Source organism: Urocitellus parryii, chromosome 9 (genome assembly GCF_045843805.1).
Source record: "Urocitellus parryii isolate mUroPar1 chromosome 9, mUroPar1.hap1, whole genome shotgun sequence".
NCBI classification, from domain to species: Eukaryota; Metazoa; Chordata; class Mammalia; order Rodentia; family Sciuridae; genus Urocitellus; species Urocitellus parryii.
The window spans coordinates 51685991-51709162 of record NC_135539.1 but is presented as its reverse complement, the minus strand read 5'-3'; the positions used below and the strand labels follow the sequence as shown (position 1 = coordinate 51709162).

The window sequence follows — 23172 nt, the reverse complement described above, 5'->3', positions numbered from 1 at the left end:
GTAAATCGTTTTCCAAGTATTGACTTATTCATGTGAAAATCCAACTTGATAGCAAAGCACCTGCTGGCTTCTATGACTTAAAAAAGAGGAAATGTCTAATTATAAGATTACTGAAAATAACTTTACTTATTAGGATAACCATATTATTAATGTATTCTAAAACTAAGCATCTTAACTGACTAACCTTTTTTTTCAAGCTAATTTTTAGACTACCAGACCATTTTGGTTCAGTCGCATATTAGAACTTGGACATCATTGTCTGTGTGAATGGTATATAAACAATACTACTCTGTTCCATAGGGTCAAGAGAAATATGGATTGTTAAATGTAACAAAAATTACTGAACATGGGAAAAAGGTTCGGTAAGTACACAAATCTTTATGTTCTTACATGATTCATCTGATTGAAATAAATGAAAAATTATAATTCTGTTATAGTAGAAATAATTAAAAGGTTCAGAAGAATTTCTAAGCATGTATATTCGAAGGTAATTAAGATTGCTGTGAAATGTATGAAACATTTCCTTTGTCATGAAATATTTCTTAAGTAATTAAATTCAGAGATAATAGGGAAGAGAATTATGAGGAAATATCACTTTCTTTGAATATTGTCTTCCCCCCAGTAAGCAATAAATTCACATGGTGAAAAACAAAGGTCCTTTATCCTGTGAAAAGTCAGTCATCCAGCCACCAGTTCCTCTCTCCAAAGGCAACCAGTTCTGAGTCCCATGAGTTTTAGTGCTTTTCTCTAGAAATAGGATATGTATGTAGATGTTTATATGTATATAGATTAAGTCTTAAACATAATCTTTTTACAGTTTATCTTGAAGACAATTTCATTGCATTTACAGTTGCCACATTATTTTTAACTACAGCATAGTTATGTTATCTGACTGTGTTAATTTAACCTTTATTTATTTGCAAGAACGTAATAACTATGTGTATTGGTTGACATTTAGGATACTTACAATTTTTGCTATTATAAACAAGACTACACATAGCATTTTGCATAGTTCCTTTTACAAATAGCATATGCAAGGGCATTTTGATAGAGTGTATATAAAATTGTGCTCTGAGATATTGAATCATTTCCTACCCCCTGTAGCAGTGTATTTTTTCCACACAATTTGCCAGTTTCATATAGGGTTGGTTGGTTTGTTTGGTATTGGGGATTGAACCCAGGGGTACTTAACCATTGAGCGACATTCCTAGCTATTTTTTATATTTTATTTAGAAACAGGGTCTTGCTGAGTTGCATAAGGCTTCCCTAAGTTGCTGAGACTGGCTTTGAACTCAAGATCCTCCTGCTTCAGTCTCCTGAGCTACTGGGCTTATAGGCGTGTGCCACCACACTCACGCCCCTCCCCCATGTTGAAATCATCTAAAATGATGTGATTTTATAGTCAAAATGAAATCAGTCTGTTAAAGAGTTTTAAATTTCCAAGTAGTTGAATTTTGGGGGTTTAATTGAACTGTTTTTGCCAGATTGCAGTTGGAAGTTGTAAATGCTCTGAAATAGCTTTATAAGCAGTATGTGTTCCTCAGACTGTTCCTTGGTCGAATTCATTTATGAAATGAATTTTTCCTTTTTATCTATTTTGACTGAATGTAGTATACATAACTCTTTGGCCGCTTTCTCTGCTTTTTATTTTATCCTCCTCCTCGTATGATAATTAGTCTTTTAGATGTCCCACTTTTTTTGAAATACTGTTTTGTAAAACCAGCATCCATTTCATCATCTTCAAATGTATTTACATGGAGTTAAGTAAAACAGTTATTTTAATCTTCCATATACTAGTGGTTTTCAAACTTTTTGGTCAGAAGAGCCCTTTAAACTCTTTTGAGTATTTCTAAGAACCTTTGTATAGGTTATGTGTATAGATACTTACATGAGAGATTAAAATGAGAAATCTTGAATAATAATTCTTTTTATAATAATCTATTAAAAATTAATACAAACAACTTTTTATGAAGAAAAAAAATCCTGCATTTTCTAAGAAAAATATCTCCATGAGAAGAGAGGCATTGTTTTTTATTTTTGCAAATCTTTAGTATTTTACATAATGGAAGATGGTAGAATTCTCTGCAGTTCTTCTCTGCTTGAAGTCTTTTGTGACGTATTATTTTTGTTAAAGTTTAAGAAAATAATCCTCCCTTACACAGTATAATTATGACTGTTTTTTGTTACACCAAAACTCTACAAATATTAATTTCTTAAAGGTTGTTTTCAGTGAAGACTGAAAAACTTATCAAACTTTTATATTCAGTTACATTAAAAACCATTAATCTTTATTGCATTTGAGTGGATTTTAACCTGTGCATAATTTTATAGTATTTTGTTGGGCATTTGGAAATACTGGTTCATTGAGTTGCTCATTTTCTAATGTATACACATTTTATCTTGTACAAAGAATCACAAAAGCCATTACGTTTTGGGAAATTATCAAACTCATAATTGCAGATGTGCCATGTTCTCCAGAATTATATTTAAAGTTTAATTGTGTGTGTGTGTGTGTGTGTGTATAACAAAGAAAGAAAGAAACCCACATAATGTTATGTTTGCCACCTTAACCATTTAAGTGTATATTTTAGTAGTGCATGTGGTTATGTAATGGATCTCTAGGACTTTTTCATTTTATAGCATTGATTCTCTTCCCACTAAATTCTAACCCCTTTACCCTCTTCTTCATTCCTTTGTGAGCACTTTTCTACTGTTTCCATGATTTTGAATATTTTAGATACATCATATGAGTAGATATATATCATATTTGTATGTTTTGGAACTTGTTTATTTCACTTAGCCTCATGGTCTTGGGATTCATCTATGTTGTTGAAAGTTTTTAAGTTTTTATTGTCAACAAATATTAGGATTTGTTCTCTTTGAGGTTACAGGCTCACTTCATAGTGGAAATACAGTAATTGAAGCATTTTTCATGGTAGCATGTCAGTAGATGATATCCTAAGACTGTAAAATAAATTTACAAATAAAAACAAGTCATTTTAAAGTATCTCAAGATTTCCACATAAAGTAAAATATAAAATAAGAATGTAACAAAATTGTGCCTTAGTAAGCACCAAATAGATCTAGTATGTCAATATCAATAAGTGCAAATGAATAATACTAATCTGTCAAAATGAAAAAATACTCAGATTGAAACATAAAGAAAAGCCCAATTAAATAGTATATATAAAAGAAACACCTGAAACTATTCAGAAAAGTTAAAAAAAAAATAAGGACATGTCAAGGTATAGAAAGTAAAGGAGGAATAAGGATCTTAATTGCAGACAAAGTTCTAAGATCTAGAAAGAAAAGCATTAAATATCACAGAGGTGAGCACTTTGAAATGAAAGAGCATCATACTAAATTGACAATCAAGATCTAATCATAAGGAATAATCATTTACCAACTAAAGTAGCATCAACAATCATCAGCACAAACTATGGAAAATAATGGAAAAATAGAGGAGTAATTAATTTTATTTCACTCCTCTTAACCCATGATGTTCAAATAGATACAAAAGTAGTAAAATAATGAAGTAGGTCTAATTGACAGTATTAAATTCTACATTCTGAAAATGAAAATAAACCCTTTTGAGTGCATATGAAATTTTTACAAAACTGACCATGTTTCTCTATAAGGAAGCACTAATAAATTCTTAATGTTGATGAATTTCACACTTTTTTTTTTACCCATCCAGCAACTGAATTTCTTTATAAGCTAATTTTAAATTATTTTTCCATTTACAAACATACATACTGTTTGAAAAGTAGTTTGCTAGGCTTACAATAGATAAAATAAGTGAAACACTATTTACAATTCCAGTGGGTGAGATATTTAAGTAAAAATCTCTAATACAGAATTAAAGATATTGAAGGTGGAAGTTGAGTGGTATAACATTGATCAGCTTTAAAGTTCTAGATAAGAACAATGGTAATAGCCTATTCAGTATGAGTCTTATTTGAGTACTAGATATAGGTCTATTTCTAGAAAAGCTTCATATATACCAAACTCTTAATGTTGGTTACCTTAGGAATGTGTATTGAAGAAACAGAGGTCTTTTCCTTTATATATGTCTGGATTCAGAGTTTTTGCATAGCTGTGTTATCTTTGTAGTTTAGGATATTTTTTAAAAATCTCAAAAATAAAATTTCAGTGACTAATCAAGGCATAATTTATTGTTTATAATGTACTAGTACTTATTGTGTTTATAATCTACTAGTATCTACTGCCCCTTTTAGGAAAAGGGAGATAACCAAGAAACATAAAATAGTCTGTATCTGTAAAGAATTAGGTGAATGAGTTACTAAACATGTCTGATTTTTATAATTATATTTAAAAAGTTCTTATTAGGTATGATGTTCTAAGTTTGTGACTTAAAAAAAAAACATAATGTCCTTGAATACACTGTGCCGTTAATTAGATATTTTGGTCATAGTTATTTTGATGATTTAAATTTCTGATCAAATTCATTTGCTTAGAGGCCTTTGTGATCAGGTTGAGACCATAAATGACTGTAAATTCTGTTAGCATTATATCCTCAATATTAGAATGTCAATAATGAATTTGGTTAGAAGAACCAGACATTGGTGCTTTAACTGGTCATTTTTGTAATTGCAGAAAGAACTGGTTGTCTTCTTGGGCAGTATTGCAGGGTTCATCTTTACTTTTTACCAAAACTCAAGGAAGTAGCACAAGTTGGGTAAGTTTTTCTCTCTAAATTTGTGTGAATAGTGTTATGCCTGAATTTCAGTAAGTTACTTCCAGAGTTCTTCTAGTTACAGTTAATATGCGTATAAAACTAAATTAAGTTTTCTAGAAGTTGCATTTTGACTTGTAAGAGAAAGAAGAGGACTAATTAGAAAAGTCTAATTAGTTATATTATTTAAATCAATGGATTCAGTTTTATCCATTATCTTTATCCATTTATCCAGCAGAAAGATGGTGGTGATAGAACAAAGATGTTTTTTGAACCTTTGTAAGAATGTTAAACTTTTCTGTGTTTATGTCTCTATTTGAGATGTTTAGTCAGAAAATAAGCAGTAATGTGGCAAGTCCCACCTTCTGTTGTGACTTGACCCTTGTACATCAGTCATTGACTTGGGCGTTAGTGTCTGTGTATAAAGTCAGCTAGCTTTTAGAAGAAAAAGAAATGTCACCTTTACTTTTGGGATTTGACTTTTTTGTATATTTGAGTGTTTACTATTGTTATACTTAGTTCATTGTTAATACAAATACTAAAAATAATAATTTGTGACATATAATTGCAAAAATTTTTTGAATGCTTGATGTGTATCATGTCCTGAAAAGATTTTGTGTATTTTATCCTCTTAACTCTGGGACAGCTCTGTTTTTGTTTTGGTTTTGCTTTGTTTTTCTTAAGTCCCTCCATAGAAGAGAAAATGAGGTATCAAAAGATAAGTAACTTGCTTAAGGTTTTAAACTAGTGGGCAATTTGGGTTTAGAACTTTGCTATTTTGTCTCCAGAGTCCATGTTCTGAATATTTCTAAAAATTTTTAGTAATTGAGTTTGAAATGTTAAAATAAAATTTAAAATGAAAGTATTCTAAATGTATTTGGTTTGCTTCATATCCTACCTTACCAACACTTTCATATAATTACTGAGTATCTTTAAAATTGACACATGACCAATAGATCAGAAGGTGATAAAAGAGAAATCCATTTGTAAAATTCACTTGCATTTTTAATGCAACCATATAGCATTGTTCTGAACTATGAATGCCATAGAGCATGCTAGTTCTCAGCTACTCTGACATGGCAACCTAAAAATACACATTGATCATGAGTGTGAATATTCTAGAATATTTCTTCTGTTTTGCTTTACTAACTCTCAATTTGACCAGTACAGTAGAAATGAACTACATTATACTTCCATATTAAAAGATTGAAATTTTGGTTTGATTTATCTTAAAGTAGATGAATAATTATATCTTTTTTCCTTTTTCTTCTGAAGTAAAGCATATGGTGCTTTTTTGTTTGTTAATGCACTTCTAGAGGAATGTGTAATTATTTCTTCTTACCTGTGGCTCAAATTTTATTTGAAATTGAGTGGAGAAAATGGATGAAAGAAAAGGAATGAAGAATTAGAGATTAATAAGTAAAAACAAAATACCTAAAACTGTGTAATTGTCACTTATTTGATAATTACTAATATTTAAAGATTGAAAGTTATGGTGTGTAAGATAAAGCAAGTTATGGTGTGTAGATCAGTGTGGTAAATGAGGCCTATCATTTTAGATAGGCAGGTTTGTTGTGATTTAAATAATGAAAACTTCTTTTTAAATATAAAGATGCAGAGTTAATATCTAGCACATAATCATTTATTCTGAACACTTGCATAAATAAAATATTTTAAGTTTTCATTCTAGAACTCCTTACATAATTCAGACCTCCTAAACAGCATTAATGTTGATTAAGTTGCAAGATCTATCTTCGAAAGTTGTGTTACTGTTTTACCATGTGGCAATAGTGAAACAAAGTTTAAAATTCACTAAGGTACACAATTTTGAAATTGTAGAATATTTTATGAAATTTTATTAATATTGTTATATTATTTAAAATATAATTTCAGGTAGACATAATTAAATAAAACACAGCTACACTGTTTTTTATAGCCTCAATAAAGACAAAACAGACTTAGGATATGGTAAAACACTAGGTTCTATAGTCAATTCTTTTTTTTGGATTATTTTTAAAACTCATAGACTGCCTTGCTTTACCCATTCTCACATATTAAGGGAATGAAAACCAAATGTTCTATAAAAGCCAAGTAATATTATTTGAATAAAAACTATATGAGTGTAGTCAAGCATTGGTAGCACACTCCTGTAATCCCGGCAATTCAGGGTAGGATCACAAGTTCAAAGCCAGCCTTAGCAACTTAGCAAAACCATAAGCAATTTAGTGAGACCCTGTCTCTAAATAAAATATAAAATGAGCTGGGGATGTGGCTCAGTGGCTAAGTGCCCCTGGGGTCAAGTCAATCCCTGGTAACACCACCACCCTCCCCACCCCCACCCACCCCGAAAAAAAAGCAAGCCTAGGAGATCCACTTCAAGAAATAGCAGGTTCAAATCTTCTGCTCACTCTGGGACACATGTTCAATAATGAAATGCTGAGTAAAATCAGCCACATTGTTCAAAATTCTATGTTTTAACACAGTGCTTTTTTTCAGAGAATGGATAGTTAGAATTGAGTAAATGAAACACACAACTCTTTTCTCCAATTCTACTTTATAAGATAAATTTTATTCAGATGCTGTATTACCCAAGAACCTTTCCTTCTCCTTCGGAATAGTTTTCTGAAAAATAGGAAGTTACTCCTCTAGTCATTTTATCAGTAACATAAGTTTATAGATGTGTTTTTTCTCATGTCATTTCACTTTAGAAATGTAGGTTTTTTTTTTTTTTTCAGACAGCAAGCGTAAAAGTCTTCAGTGCTGTATTAAACTTGGGGGTTTATAAGTAAATAACATGTTCTCTGTCTTCAGTGCTTATATTGCAGTGGGGAAAACTGGCAAGTAAATAGTTATAACACAGAATATATTCTCCCTTTCAGTTATGGCTTATTATATCTCTTAAAAATTAAAAATAATCCCACAAATATCAGTAGTCACTCGTACATTCATTTATACACACTTTCAAATTTCTAAAAATAGTTCCCTTTTGGGGCCAGATAATTCTTTGTTATTGAGGGGCAGTCCTTTGTATTATAGGGTATTTAATAGATGCCTAACAACCTCACCTTTACTTGTGAGAACTGAAACTGTCTCTTGACTTTGCCACATGTCACACAAAGGATAAAATCACCTCTGACCTAGAGGAAGGATTAGGCAGGCTAGATGGTAAGACTACTTATTCCCAAGAGATGATTTGGAAGGGGACCAAGGGAAATTGCTCATCCTGTCATGAGGAGGAAGCTCAGGGGTTTCTGAGCAGGCTGCTGAGCAAGATGGTAGGTGGGCCAGATGTGAGTCTTTTCTGTTACCCCTCAAGTATTCTGTTGTGAATATAGGCTAAGACATGCCTGTTGAAGATAAATCCTATAAAGCAGGAATTTGTGCAATAACAAAGTCAGAAAATACTTTGGGATAAATTCTAGTGCTTCTGCAAAAATATTTGTAAGTTTTAGCTTTGCTTGTGCTGTGTCTGCTTATAGAATTGTGTTCTTGTCCCCTCTGATTCCATTATGCTTTTTTCTCTTGTGTGCCATTTGCCATTATGCACTGTTATGACATCATTTTCTTCCCTTTCCCCATCAAGTCATTCTGCCAACAGGGCTCAGTTTCTGAGTTCTTGTTTTCGCTGCTTTCTTCTTGGAAAAACTCTGTCAAGCGTCGGCCTGCTGTTGCATATGTAAAGTCAGATCCTGTTTCAGCTGTCACTGTATGTGTTCTTGTTGCATACATACCCCTTGCCACAATAATTCTTTTCCCCTCCCTTTCTTTCTTTCTTTTTTTTGTTTTTTGGCCATGAGTACATAGGTGGGAGGTGGTTATAGTAAAATGGGACTAAATTCTGGAAAAGAATAATAAACAAAACATATTGCCAACCATATCAGTCACATTTTTCTGGCATTCCATGTCCTTTCGTTGTGTTTATGTTTAGTGGGTTGGTTATTTGTATTGTAGGTTATAGCTGAACATCTGCAGAGCGTATGATGACAATAAATAATTGATTTGCCATTTTTAAGTGTATTTTCAATTTTCATAACTTTTGAGATGTGTCATTTCTATTCAGGAAGTTCTCTGTGCTCATTACACAACTTTATGGTTAAATTTTTTTGTTTTTTTACAAAACTGAGGATTAAACACGGGCCTCTCACATGCAAGGCAGGCACTCTGCCCACTGAGTTATATACTCATCCGCAAAATGTTTTTCAAATGATTTTGAAAGCAATGACTTTGTAGAAAACAGTTAAAATTTTGATTTTTATCATGGTTCCACTAATAATTTCATTTAAATTCTGAATTTTGTTACATTTTATTAAAACAAATACATTATTTAAGTCCATACTGCTAGCTGAAAAGAAGCAAAAGGGAACAGTTGAAGCCTTACCTCTTCTTAAATGTGGAGCAACTAAATAGTTATTGGTATTTCACATAGTGAATTAAGTTATCACAAGGTTGGTGGGTCAAATCTAATTCCAACGACAATTATGATTTGACTTGGAAACATTTTAGCAAATGAAATTTCTTATATCAAATATAGGAAATATTTGCAGTAACTCTTCATGACCTTTAAATTATCATTAAATAGCCATTAGAATAAAACATCCAACCTTTCAGTATTACAGGAATGCTATTTTCTATTCTTATTCTTAATTAGCAGACTAAACAAAATTGTAAGTTAACAATGGCAAGATACAGAATAAGTATAAAACACATTTTCTATTTGCTAATCTTTTCCTTATCTAGCTAGCAAATATAATAAATAGCTAAGCTCTTTTTCTTCTCAGACACACATTAGCTATCTTCCCATTCTTTTCACAGTTTTCATTAAATTGCTTCTGGCTTTAGTTTATAATTTCTGACAAAAAACTGAATAAAAGAAAATGGAGCTTAGGATTTTCAGTTTTCATAAATTATTGTTAGTTTTTGACAGAATAAATAGTCAATAAGGAAATAACTCTAGAAAGCAAAAAATTAGAATCGAAATTTTTATTAGATGGAAAATGCACTTGATATCTGTCTGGTATTTCTTGTACATGTATAAGAATATTTTTTTGCCTTTTTCAACATGTTATTTTATATAACCATATATAGTCTAGGATAAATTTTAAACTGCTGAGCCAGTATATACTTATTTGTCATTTCACAAATAATAGTATTATCTATTATTCTTCTTTAGAAGCTGTTACAATTCATATCACTCTAGCATATAAGTGTATATTAGTTTATAGCCTCACCAACATATTATTTTCCCACTATAATGAATGACTATTTCAGTGTGGCTTTATTTTATTTATTTATTTATAATATACATTTTTATTATGGAAATTGAGCCAGTTCATACTTCTAGACATTTTTCAAAGCAGGAATTGTTATTTTATAATACAGAAAGAGAAGAATTCATGATAATCTCCTATTTGATTTATTAATAACAAAGTTGCTCTTAATTCTTTTTGAATACACACATATGCATAAGTATCACATAAAGGTTTTTCCTTTTTTCTAAAATTAAGTTTGGGAGTAATCAGTCCAAACCAGAGTTCACGGTGGATCTCAGAGGGGCAACCATTGAGATGGCATCAAAGGATAAATCCAGCAAAAAGAATGTATTTGAGGTAATATTTTTTTCTTAGTATAAGTCATATTTCACCCATAATAATTGGACATTCTGCTTTTGACTTATTTGAGGAAATAATCATACATTATGACTAGTTAAAACATAGTTCAGTCAATTTGTACCATAATCTAAAGGGGGGGAAAGTGGTGCAAAACTCAGCTTCACTTATATAACTTACTGGGACTTGGACTATATATTACAAGTCTTTTCCAGTACTTTTATCTTTTATCACTGATATACTGGTGGTTTTGTGAACTTTGAATTAAATGTATTTATTTAATTTGTTGAAAGCATTGACCATAATTTTCTCTCCCCACTTTTCTCTAAAGCTGAAAACTCGTCAAGGAACAGAACTGCTAATTCAGTCTGATAATGATGCTGTTATTAATGATTGGTTTAAAGTTCTTAGTAGTACTATCAGTAACCAGGTATGTGATTGACTTATGTAAAATTTTTATTGCAGAACTGTTTTTCTTTTGGTTTTACAATTGCTTATTGCATATCCAGATTCTAGTTTATATATGAAAAAACATTTTGTTTATGTTGACAGAGGTGGGAAAGACAATGGTCACTTTAGCAATCCCAGGTACTGGTGATGTCAGTGATTTAAAATTGTCATTTATATAATGTTTGCTGCCAGTGTATTTGAAATAATGTTTATCTTAGGCATTGATCCAGAAAGAAAGGGTTTAAAAAGGAACAAATAGTGCCTACTATTAGTATTTATTCAATGACTGCACAAATTGGAAATTTTGATGGAAAGAGATCCAAGACAAAATTGTGAAATGAATACGACTCGTTTCTTTATTAGCTCTTTTGTCTATTAACACCTCTTTCGTTTTTCAGCCCTTTCCCTTCTGAAGATGTTCAGTACTCTCAGGTTTTCTTATTTTTATAATAACCAAAAAAATTTCAAATTTGTACTCTTGAACCTATATGCTAGGTAAGAAAAGAAAGGAGCTGTACATCTTCAAATTATTCTTACCTTGCATCATATGGAGACATAGCTCCTCATGAAGGTTCATATATTAGTGACAGAAATGAAAAGTTATACTTATGGGAAGTAGAATAGAACTTTTACCTCTTCTAGCACTTTAGTCATGAAGCTAGATATAAATACTTCCTTTGCAATTTGTAATGTTATATGATATTTCTGAATCCTGTCCCTTCCTTTCCATTTATTCCTGAAACCATGGACAAACAAGTTTTAATATCTTTATACCACAAAAAGAATAGCCTTCTAAATAATTTTTACATTTAATATCATCTTTTATTCTTAGTGCCATATAACAATGAAACTGTCTGGTATCATTTTTATAATCCTCTACTGGTCAGAAACCTGTGAATCCCGTTAAAATTCACCAGTATAAGCTCAGTCTTGTCTGTTCTGTTGTGCCTTCTACACGACACAATGTGAATTTTCAGCTGTAATCATAGTAATCTGTTCACTGTCCCTTGAAAGCATGTGCATGCATTCATTTAACAAATGTATGAGTGCCTTGTATACTGGGAATATACCAGCATGCAGGCAGATACCATACCTTTCTGGGGGGGGGGTTACTGTCAAAGACAAAAATACTAAAGACAGGTAACTGAAGTTAATATAATAAAATGTGATAAATATTGTGATAGTAAAGGTATACAATATATTTTAAAAATGTAATTAGGGGCCAACCTAGTGTAGTAGGCACGGCCTTGAAGGCCTTGTAGCCCTTGGTGTTTTGTTTATTTCTTCATTGAGGCCTGCGGGATCAAGAAATGCACCAAGTAAAGAGAAAGGAATATTTTTTACTGTAATATTTAAAAATACATATTGTTTCCAAAGTGTCAAAAGATATTGATAACTACATGTAGCAAAAGATGTGGAAGAACTCTGCAGGAAGAATTATCACTGAGAGACATTGATGAAAACCCCAATTAAATGAAAAATATATCAAGTTCATAGACTAAAAGATTCAGTCACGTCAACATATAACATTTTTTCAAATGATTTATTTATTCATAGATTTTAGATGTTTGAATCTTATTCAAATCCAGTTGTTTCTCTGGTAGGTCTTGACAAAATTGTTCTCAAATTTACATAAAGAGACAAAGGGCTAAGAAACATCCAAGACACTCTTGAAAAAAAGTAAAAGGACTCACTGTATCATATATCAAGATTTTATTGAATTATATTAACTAATAGACCGTCATATCCAGGCAGGGATAAACAAACAGACCTATGAAAACAAATAAAGAGCCGAGACACAGACCTACATACCTATGGACACTTCCTGCCAGATCCAGCACTGTAGAACAGTGAGAAAGAATAAGCTTTTTAGTAAATGTGTTGATACAAATGGATATCTAAGAAGAAGCAGGAACCCTTTCTTACCCTGTGCACAAAAGTAAACATCAATGGAATAAAGACCTCAATATGAGAGGCAAAAGAAAGTTTTTAGCTTTGATAATTTAGTTTTTTAACCTGTAAAAGTTACCTTGGTTAGGCTGTAAATCAGTTCTAGATTTTCTTTCATTTCCTAATATCTATGTGTTTATTAGTGTAAGTCTTACATTGCTACAATACTATCGTCTCATAGTGTTTTAGATAATAAGGTTATCATATCCCTAAATGTAAGTCTTACCTGTTGTCAAGAGAATATAGCTGCATTATATTTTATCACCATGTATTCTAGCCTGTCCTCCTCCTAACTGCTATTATTGACATTCATATGCAAATAGCCTCATCTTTAGTATATACCTATTTATCCTGTGAGTTATCAGCAATATTTTCTTGGTGTCCCCCCCACCCTTTCTTTTGGAAATCAAAATTAATGCCACTTCGGGGTGGGGGAGATACTTTAAAGGATTTATCAAATATCTATCTTAAGTTATTCATACTGTACTAATTGGTTTCCTGAAATCACTAGTAAAGTCAATTACTTGTCATTCTGAGAATTTGTTATTACACTTAAGTCATATCAGAGGTAATAAGTGTTTGGAAAACATCTAACCAATAGGCGGTAGAAACTGATGAAGGAATTGAAGAGGAGGTACCAGATTCACCAGGAATAGAAAAGCAGGATAAAGAAAAAGACCAGAAGGATCTTAAAAAACTTCGTTGTAAGTTTTTCTTTTTCTTATTTTGTTAATGGTTTGAGTGAACTTATTCTATTTAAATAAATGTCTATATAACGCTGAGTGCAACCTTGTATTTAGAAAACATTTCAAGATTAAGTAGTGGCAGCTCCGATACTGTATGCTTTTTCTTCTTGTTAATTCATTCATTGCCATCGTATGTCTCTCAATGGTATCATATTAATTTAAGATATTGTTATACTTTATTATAGTACGCTTCTGTTGAATCTTCTAAGAAGCTGAACTTTACTAACTTAAAAATATGTAGTTACTTGGTGGCTGGGGTGTGGCTCAGCAGGAAAGTACTTGTCTCCCATGTGTGAGGCACTGGGTTCGATCCTCAGTACCACATAAAAGTAAACAAAATAAAGATACTGCGTTCATGTTTAAAATACATGTATACTCTTTAAAATTCCATATAGAATCTTCTACTTTAGGAAATTCAAAGTCATGGGATATATGCCATATTCCATTCCCATTAGACACAGGAAGCCATCTCTGGACTAGGATATGTCTGTGCTGGTACACAGGTGCACACACTCATTTCTCCAGATCATACAGAAAGAACAAAACTTGAGCCAGAATTTTAAGAAAAGCACTTTCTAATGCTGACCCTTGAGAAGTATGTTATTAAATATGTCATTAAAAATCAAAACTACATGGAGATTTCATCTCAACACAGGTCAGAATGACAGTCATCAAGAATATAAACAATAATAAATACTGGAGAGGATGTGGAGAAAAGAGAACACTGTTATACTGTTTGTGGGATTGTAAATTGGCATGACCACTATGGAAATCAGTATGGAGATTCCTCAAGGGACTAGGAATGGAGTCACCATAAAACCCCCACCTATACCTCTCCTCAGCATTTATCCTAAAGAATTAAGGTCATCCTACTACAGTGCATACCCATGCTTATAGCAGCACGGTTCACAGTAGCCAAACTATGGAATCAGCCTAGGTGTCCATCAGCAGATGAAGGGGTAAAGAAAATGTGACATACATATGCATATGCACAATGGTGTTTTGTGTAAAGAAGCTATAAAGAAGAATGAAATCATGTCATTTGCAGAAAAATAGATGGAACTTGAGAATATTATGTTAAGTGGGTGAAATAAGCCAAACCCAAAAGGTCAAGAAGGGTAGTATATATAGAAGCTAGAGAGGAAAAGGGGAAAGAAAGGTGGGGGAGGGGGCAGGGAAGGAGGTGTCTCATGAAAATCAAAGGGAGCTTTCTCCAAATGTAATTATTTTCAAATTTTTGTTGTCCTGATACATTAGCACCAAAGGTAATGAAGAACATTTTCTGGGGACTCTTGTTCTTTGAGTACAAATAATCATGATGAGAGTTAGCTTAAAGTATATTATCCAGATTCCTAATTTTTGTTTGTCTTATATTTTATGGATTTGTGTGTGTAGATATTTCATCTTCCAAACCTATTAGTGAGTCAAAAAAGATCAGTAGAATTATTTATGAATTAACAAGTATAAATTAGAATAACAGAGATGTTATAGCACATATACTAAAGAAAGTACACTTGAGATCAGTTTTTAGTGATAAAAAGGAGAAGTTTTTCTTAAAATTGGGTCTATGTTAATTTGATTCTTCACTTACTTAAACTATGTAAAAGATAGAATAATTGAATTTGTACTGTGTTTTTGACATGTGAAGTTATGTTTTGAATGCTCTGTGGAAATATTTTCAGAAATTTGTTATCTTATGAAATGTTTAATATCTGTTTGTCTTAAGCCATGAAAGTATCTAGCATAGATTCTTCAGAACAGAAAAAAACCAAGAAAAACTTAAAGAAGTTTCTTACACGACGCCCCACTTTGCAAGCTGTTCGTGAAAAAGGTTATATTAAAGGTAGGTATGGGAAGTAATATTTATAATAATGAATGTTGGTAAAAATCAGAAGTGAGCCATGCATGGTGTCACACACCTGTAATCCCAGCAGCTCTGGAGACCGAGGCAGGAGGGTCACAAGTTCAAAGCCGTTTCAGCAACTCATTGGGATCCTGTCTCTATACAACATACAAAAAAGGAGCTGGGGGTGTGACTCAGTGGTTAAGCACCCCTGGGTTCAATCCCAAGTACCAAAATGGAAAAAAAAAATTCGAAAATGAGACATTTCAAATTAAAAACTAAAATTTCCAAGCAGGAAAAATGTTTTCATTCTTTAATTTATAGTTTTCAAGTGCAACAATTAAAAAATATTTGAGTAATTAAAGTTAATTTTTTAAACATACATGTAAAGTTTACCTTAAAACATTGAACAGACACAAATGAGAAATTAAATTTTTAGAAACCTTTTATTAGGAGCAATGCAGTTGCAATGCATGGCCCCTACTTAGAAGTCATAACATTGAAGAGCTTTAGTTTTGAAATGTGAAGACCAGAAATTAGAAATTTTGAGTAAATAGTCACTAACAAAGTAGGAGGGGAAAAAAAAAACAACAAGTACTTCTCTTCTTTGTTGTTTGTCTTCCATTCTCATAACACCTTTAAAAAACAAAGCCTGACAAGTAAGTTAATAGAAAGAGCTGTTAATTTGTTTATCAGGCCCTTTTCATTGAGAAATATAAACCATTGTCACTTTATGGTTGTTATTCATCCCTTAAGATATTTTGTTTGTTTTCCCGAATGTTTAGCACTAATGTGGAATTTCTAAGCTATTAGGGTAAAAGATAAACAGCTTTTGAAATGTATTTTTTGGAATCACATGTTAGATATGCATATGCATGTTTTGATAGTTAATAAATATTTGAATATTTTAAAAAGGCATGAGACTGGGTGCTTTGAATACCTATTGGTGTTTAAGAACTACAAGTTCTTACCCTCAGAGAACTTACACTCAAATGTGAGGTAGACAGGATTATTTGAATTATTTGGTGATGAATACTGTGAAATTAACATAATAATAAAAGAAAGTGAGTGAAATTGATTTATCTTAGATAAAGGGGTGATATTTTAGCTTGAGATCAAGAGTAAAGAGAAGGAACCAAATAAATAGGGAAGCTGCAGTAGGAGGAGGTGGCGGAGGTAGGGGGACTGGTTCTCTGCAAAAGGAGTAGAAAATATAAAGGCTTTCAGGCAAAAATGGGTTGTGGTGTTAATGGAATTTTAGTGAAGAAGCATTATTTGAAGTGAAATTAAGGAAGTAGGCAGGGTACCTGTCTATATCAAATAAGGCCCAGGTCTTGGTAAGTGATGTTTGGGGTACACTGGGTATGTTCCATTGCACTCTGAATGGTTTAGCGATCTCCTGGACTAAATTTTATCAAGAGTTTATCTTAAAAATAAATCTCTTTCAGATCAGGTGTTTGGATCCAATCTTGCTAATCTGTGTCAGAGAGAGAATGGCACAGTGCCAAAGTTTGTGAAGTTATGCATTGAACATGTTGAAGAACACGGTAAGAGAATGAGTTTCTTTTTTTTTTTTCCACACAAAGCAAATGAACTCATTGTTTCATCATCAAAATCCCTAGGATGTTTATGATTTTGAGTGAGGTAACCAAAAGTTTTCCTTATGGTCCTAAGATGTTAAGAAAAGCATTTTGTTTACAAAGCACTTACATGCTGGCACCTGTTTCAGATTAGGACCTCTGCAGGCATCTATTGAATGTTTAATATGTTGAGATTAATTAAGTATATGGCATTCTTTGAAGCCTCTTTGGAGTTGCCATTTGCTAAAAATGAAGAAGGTTGTGATTGTGAAACTAAGTAATGATGTGGCAGTGTTAAAGATCTGAGGAGATTATATTTACTGTTTCTTCTGTTTTATAATAATAAGATGACATTTAAAAACTGTTAAATCAACTATGAAGTAACTAAATGACATTGTGTCATTTCCTGAAAATAAGACAAACTGATTTGTTTTAACATTTATAGTATTTATGCTGGTTTTATGTGAATCTGCAGTATGTTGATAGTATAATCACATTAACTTTATCTGTATATGATCAGAAACATTTTGTACAGTTAAAACACTTTGTATAATTTGATTTGTAGCTTTTGCTGGTTGTCTTGTCCTTGTCTCATTGACTGTTCTTGTCAACATGACAAGGGAGACCCCACATTACTTTATAATAAATCAAATAACTGGTGTACTTGAAAGCAGCTCATCCTTAACAAGCCCCTGAATTATAGTTAGTTTTTGTAGTGAAAGCTTACCAGTAAAGAAGTGGCCTTGACAGGTCATCCTTAGCAACCTAGCAAGACCCTAAGTTACTTAGTGAAATCCATACTTGCCTTTATTTTAAACTAAGTGAATGTAGCACATTGGCTAATATGCTTTGTTAAACATGTTATATAGCATTATTGTTTAATGAATACCTACAAGTTAATTTTGTGAATTTCAAATGATTCTGTTCATATATAAAAAAATAATATCAACTTAACTATATACAATCTGAACTCCTCCTTGGACATTTCTTCTACTATGTTATCAGTGGCTTCTGTTGTTGCAGCATCTTGGTTTGTTTGGGACACTTTATTCTCTTGTTTTTTCATATTGTTAGTGTGTTTTCCCATCTAAAACTGTGGATCTAAGGCAGAATAAATTCTACCTTGTAGTCCTGTGATGACCCTGAAGGTTTCCAGCGCTTTGCCTTTACTGGTGAGACCATCAGCACCCAGTGTACACAATATACAGCCTTAAACCTAATAGCTCCCACTAGAGCGTCTACTGCTTTCTCGTATTAAACCAAAATGAAAATTCAGTAACTATCTATAGTACAAACAGAATATTTGCTAAAACAATTTACAATTTCAAATGGTGGATGAGAGGACAGAAGGACTGTAGTATGCAATATGCATGTATATCAAAGTACATAAATGCATTCTACTGTCATGTATAATGTATAACTAATTAAAACAAAAAAAATTAAAGAAAATAATAAACTATACAAAATGACCTATTTCTGTAGAATCATTGGTTTCATTATTAGCTTGTATTAAGTTTATTGTAAGCATTTAATATGACATACACTTTGAAGAGTGGTCTGTAGTATGTGCATTTACATTATAATCATGTGCAAAAAAGTGAATGAGTTAATTTTATTTGGCTTCCTTTACTTTTTGAACTATCCCCAGGTGTTTGCAAAATTTTATCTTAATTTGTTAGTATTTGAAGCTTAGTGAGATGCTTCTTTGAGCTAAGCCACATTCTACATGATAAACAAAGTAGAATTATTGCTGCTTATTAAACAGAATTCAGAATGAATCACCATCTTTCTCCCTCTGCCAGAGTCTATAAAAAGTCATTTAGAGGAAGAGAGTATTTGTCCATTTGATTTTAAGCTGATGCTAATGAATAAGAATTTTTAAGCCAACCATGGTGGTATTCTGTAGTCCCACCTACTCCAGAAGCAGAAACAGGAGGATCACTTGAGTTCACAGGTTCAAGAGCAGCCTGTGCAACATTGTGAGACCCCATCTGAGGGGAAAGGGAAAAAAAAAAAAAAAGACACGCAAGCATCTTTAGAAGAGGCAAATTCTTTATTTATTTGAAGATTGAACCCAGAGGTGCTTTACCATTGAGCTACATCCCCAGCCCTTTTTATTTTTTGAGACAGGGTCTTGCTAAGTTGCTTCGGGCCTCACTAAGTTGCTGAGGCTGTCCTCAAACTGTGATCCTCTTGCCTTAGCCTCCTGAATTGTTGGAATTACAGGCATGTATCTTTATTCTTGGCAGCAAGTAAGTACTTTAAACATAAGTAATTAGTATTATTCCGTAGGTTTGGATGTTGACGGAATCTACAGAGTGAGTGGCAACCTTGCAGTGGTCCAGAAGCTGAGATTTGCAGTCAATCATGGTAAAAGATTATACTCCATATTATATTCCAAAGCATCACTCATAATGTTTAGAATTGGTTTAAAGTAATTTTTTTTTAAATGTCTTCTTCCTACTGTTTTTTAGATGAGAAATTGGACTTGAATGATAGTAAATGGGAAGACATTCATGTCATCACTGGAGCACTCAAAATGTTTTTTCGAGAATTACCAGAACCTCTTTTTACATTTAATCATTTTAATGATTTTGTTAATGCAATTAGTAAGTATATAATTTCAACTGTTTCTTTCTAGATTCTGAAAGTCTTTTGCACAGATTAAACTACCACATTCTGTTTGTACAATATTTTAAACGAGTTTTTTTTAATGGATTATTGTTTTGCTCAAAAAATTTTAAATGTGACCACCAGATGTCACTGTGTATTACCAAATATGAGCTTCCAAAATAGGTTCTTGCTTTCAGTTTCATAAGAATTTGCTGCAAAATATCTAGATGTTATCTCTTTTTCAGAACAAGAACCAAGACATCGTGTTGCTGCTGTTAAGGACCTGATCAGACAGTTGCCAAAGCCAAATCAAGATACAATGCAGATTCTTTTTAGACACCTCAAAAGGTAAGAGAACTGCACAGTTAGGAGGGTCACACACAGGGTCCGACCCAGAATTGGATTATACCTATGCCATAACTTTCTTTGTAACTGGGAAAAAGATAATTCTTTTAGTGTAACTCCTCATAGGTAAAATGATTTGGTGTGAAGACTATATTAAAATAGATACTGCATTTAAAGCATTTATATAATGCTTTGTGCATGGTAGGTATTTTAAAGTTAATAAATATGAAGGTGAGATTGATTATTAAGTGAGGTATATTATTATTACCCTAAAAGAAAGCCATCATCATCTTATAAAAAGAACTTTAGAATACTAAAATTATCTCAGATTTTTTTTTAAATAACATAAAACTGAGTTTTAATCTGTGCCCTCGTGAAAGTTTTTCCCCATCAACCTAGGAGATAAATTATTGCCTGAACTATAACATATTTACATCTGTGTCCTATTTCAAAATTAAAGCTCTAGGCACAGTGACATACACACCTGCAATCTAGCAACTCGAGAGGCTGAGGCAGGAAGATTGCAAGTCTGAGGACAGCTTCAGCAATTTAGTGAGGCACTGACCAACTTAGTGAGACCCTGTTTCGAAATTTAAAAAAAAAAAAAAATTTTAAAGGGCTGGGATAATGGTTCACTGGGTTAAAGCACCCCTGGGTTAAATCTCTAGTACCCAAAAAGCAAACAAAAAAAAAATTAAAATATCGTATTTGAACAAACACTTGAAGTTTGTTACAGTATGTAATCCAGTTCAGCTGTGTTATCCAAAAACAAGCTTCATGTGACATTCACACTGAATTCTACTTGGTGAAATAGTTTGTGTGTCAACCTAGGAAAGTGAGCATTATTTCTCTTTTTTAAAATGCAGAGTGTTAGGTTTGTAATACAGTTTGAAATTTTCCCCTCATATTTTATTTTAACAACTTTTCTTTTCCCCCTTAGAGTTATAGAAAATGGAGAAAAAAACCGGATGACCTATCAAAGTATAGCAATTGTTTTTGGTCCCACTCTGTTAAAGCCAGAGAAAGAGACTGGTAATATAGCAGTTCATACTGTTTACCAAAATCAGATTGTAGAATTAATTCTTCTAGAATTAAACTCCATCTTTGGACGTTGATTTTGTGGAAGACAACCTGTGGAATAGAAGCTGGATTCCATCAAATTTCACATCTTTATACACAATGTATTTTATTTTTGGACCAAGCAGTGACTCTTTGATTTTGCACTTTTTTGAGGGATCAGAAGGGAAGTGGCAGAGCGAAGATGCCTGTTAGACCCTCATGTTTGCTGCTTTGTTGCAAGGTGATATAACTGTGTGTAATTTTGGATTCATTTTATCTTGATTGATTGCATTTAATACTCTGAATTTTAGTAAAAATGAAAACGTAAATAACCAGTCAAATACACTGGATAATTTGGTAAGAAAAACTACTTTTTTTCCCCCTCAAACTGGATAATGTAGAATTTCTTCTCATAACCTTAAGTTCTTCACTTGGTAGAATAATACTTACTAGGGAGTTATTTTAAAGACACTCTTGGGCATTTAAAACAAAATGAAGTATATCCATTTTGAAACCTGTGTATTTCTTTTTCAGGGTTTCTGCATGCAGTGGCAGTCTAAATATTAAAATTAATTTTAACTCAGATATAGTCCCTCAATGAAGGCTTGCTGTCTTTTCCTGTGTTGCACAGCATCCTTACTGGATATCTTAGTTACTTGTTTGGCAGCACACTAATATTGCTTAAAACACTGTGATATACTGGAGTTTCATTTAGCATAAGTCAGTTCAGGGTATTTTGGACTTCCTCACCATACTGAATTGTAGCTAACAATCCTAATTATATCTAGTGCCATATTGAATTCTTGGTATGACCCTGTGGAAACAGACATTATTTGATGTAAATATGGGCTAAAGATTTAATGTCCTTTAGCTTATGTATATAATTGTGTTGTATAGTCTCAGAATACATGCTAACCCTACATTTGTAATCATGATATAGATAATCTTTCTGTGAATATTAGGTTTCCTCCATAAGTAGACCATTATTTGGGAACGATAACTGTGTGCACTTTTAGATTTTAATAACATTTACAGGCAGATCACTGTAATGCGAATGGTACTGGAAAAATACTGAAAAGACTTGCTAAATGGTAAATGCACTACAAGAGGAACCTTTTAGGTTATTTAATATGTACAGACTACATTATAAAAATTTATTACAGAATTCTAACTCTCCAGTTTGAATAGTGGAAACTCATGTGTAAATTAGGTGTATCTTGGTTGGAAAATAACATTGCTAAATTTGAGAATTTCTTTTTACATTACTAATGTAATTGATTTGTATAATAAAACAGGGTTTGGAAGGTTTTGTTACAGGGAGCATGGTCTGTTGAAAATTTTTTTAAATGTATTTTTCTAGATTAACTGCTGTATATGAAATGTCTAATAAAGAAAACTATAAGAGGTTTAGAGATTTTTCCATTGGAAGTGTGCATTTTGGTTCTTAATTTTTTGGATTTTTTCTTTTGCTGACATACTTCTATACCTCATTTTTAAAAAATCAACTGAATCCAATATTTCCTGTGGCAAATATATTTTTTTCATTTCATACCTTTCTATTCCTTACCATACCAGCACATCCCCTTTCCCAACATACGCTTTTTATTTTTCGTCGCCATTATTTGAAAGTGGATGATTTGTGACCAAGATTCTTTTTCCTAGGATTGCATTTACAATTTACAGATTGCCTTCCTTAGGAACAAAAAAAAAATTGTTTGTATGATCTATCTAAAAACCTCTCCCGAGTCATGTGATAAAATATTGTATTTGTTTTTGTGATCTTGTTAAATGGGTAACAAGGCAGATCGTTTGGGGTGGGAAGGAAAAACTCCCAAGTCAGAATGTTTATATTTGCTTACAGATGTTATTAACAACACAGTGTGCTTTAGGACTGGCTTATATCTTGTTTGTATATCAGGAAAACAATTAGATACAAATCTGTGATCTGTGATATTCTTTCTCTTCAGTGGTCATGAACATATCAAAGGTTAAAATGTCCTGTTTCTTGTTTCAGAGTATGTATGTGTATGTGAAGTCTTAAATGTTTTAATAGTCTATAGCTAATCATTTTATTGTGATATTATATGTACAATGAGATCAGTGTCTTATGTTTTCATCCTTTGTGAATTAAAAATTCTCAGTTGTATTTGTAATAACAAATCTAGTAATATTTTGTCTTGACAGCTTGATTTTTTTTTAGTAGAAAATATATTAAAAGCTAAAAATAAAATTACCAGTGGGATTTCATTTACTAATAGGACTTTCTTCAGAATGTTATAAAAAT

The 23172-nt window shown here is 32.1% G+C and overlaps 1 protein-coding gene across 1 annotated transcript in view; it reads left to right on the top strand.

Moving 5' to 3' along the window:
* Positions 1-22964, top strand: part of Arhgap12 (Rho GTPase activating protein 12) — a 116422-nt gene extending 93458 nt beyond the window's left edge. The window contains exons 9-19 of the mRNA XM_026402334.2: positions 301-362; positions 4618-4699; positions 10201-10302; positions 10634-10732; positions 13304-13406; positions 15175-15291; positions 16740-16838; positions 19164-19241; positions 19346-19480; positions 19730-19832; positions 20770-22964. Of these exons, the coding sequence (XP_026258119.1) occupies positions 301-362; positions 4618-4699; positions 10201-10302; positions 10634-10732; positions 13304-13406; positions 15175-15291; positions 16740-16838; positions 19164-19241; positions 19346-19480; positions 19730-19832; positions 20770-20944 (1155 nt within the window). The 3' untranslated portion in view covers positions 20945-22964. The remainder of the gene's footprint in view (positions 1-300; positions 363-4617; positions 4700-10200; positions 10303-10633; positions 10733-13303; positions 13407-15174; positions 15292-16739; positions 16839-19163; positions 19242-19345; positions 19481-19729; positions 19833-20769) is intronic.
* The last annotated feature ends 208 nt before the right edge of the window (positions 22965-23172 follow it).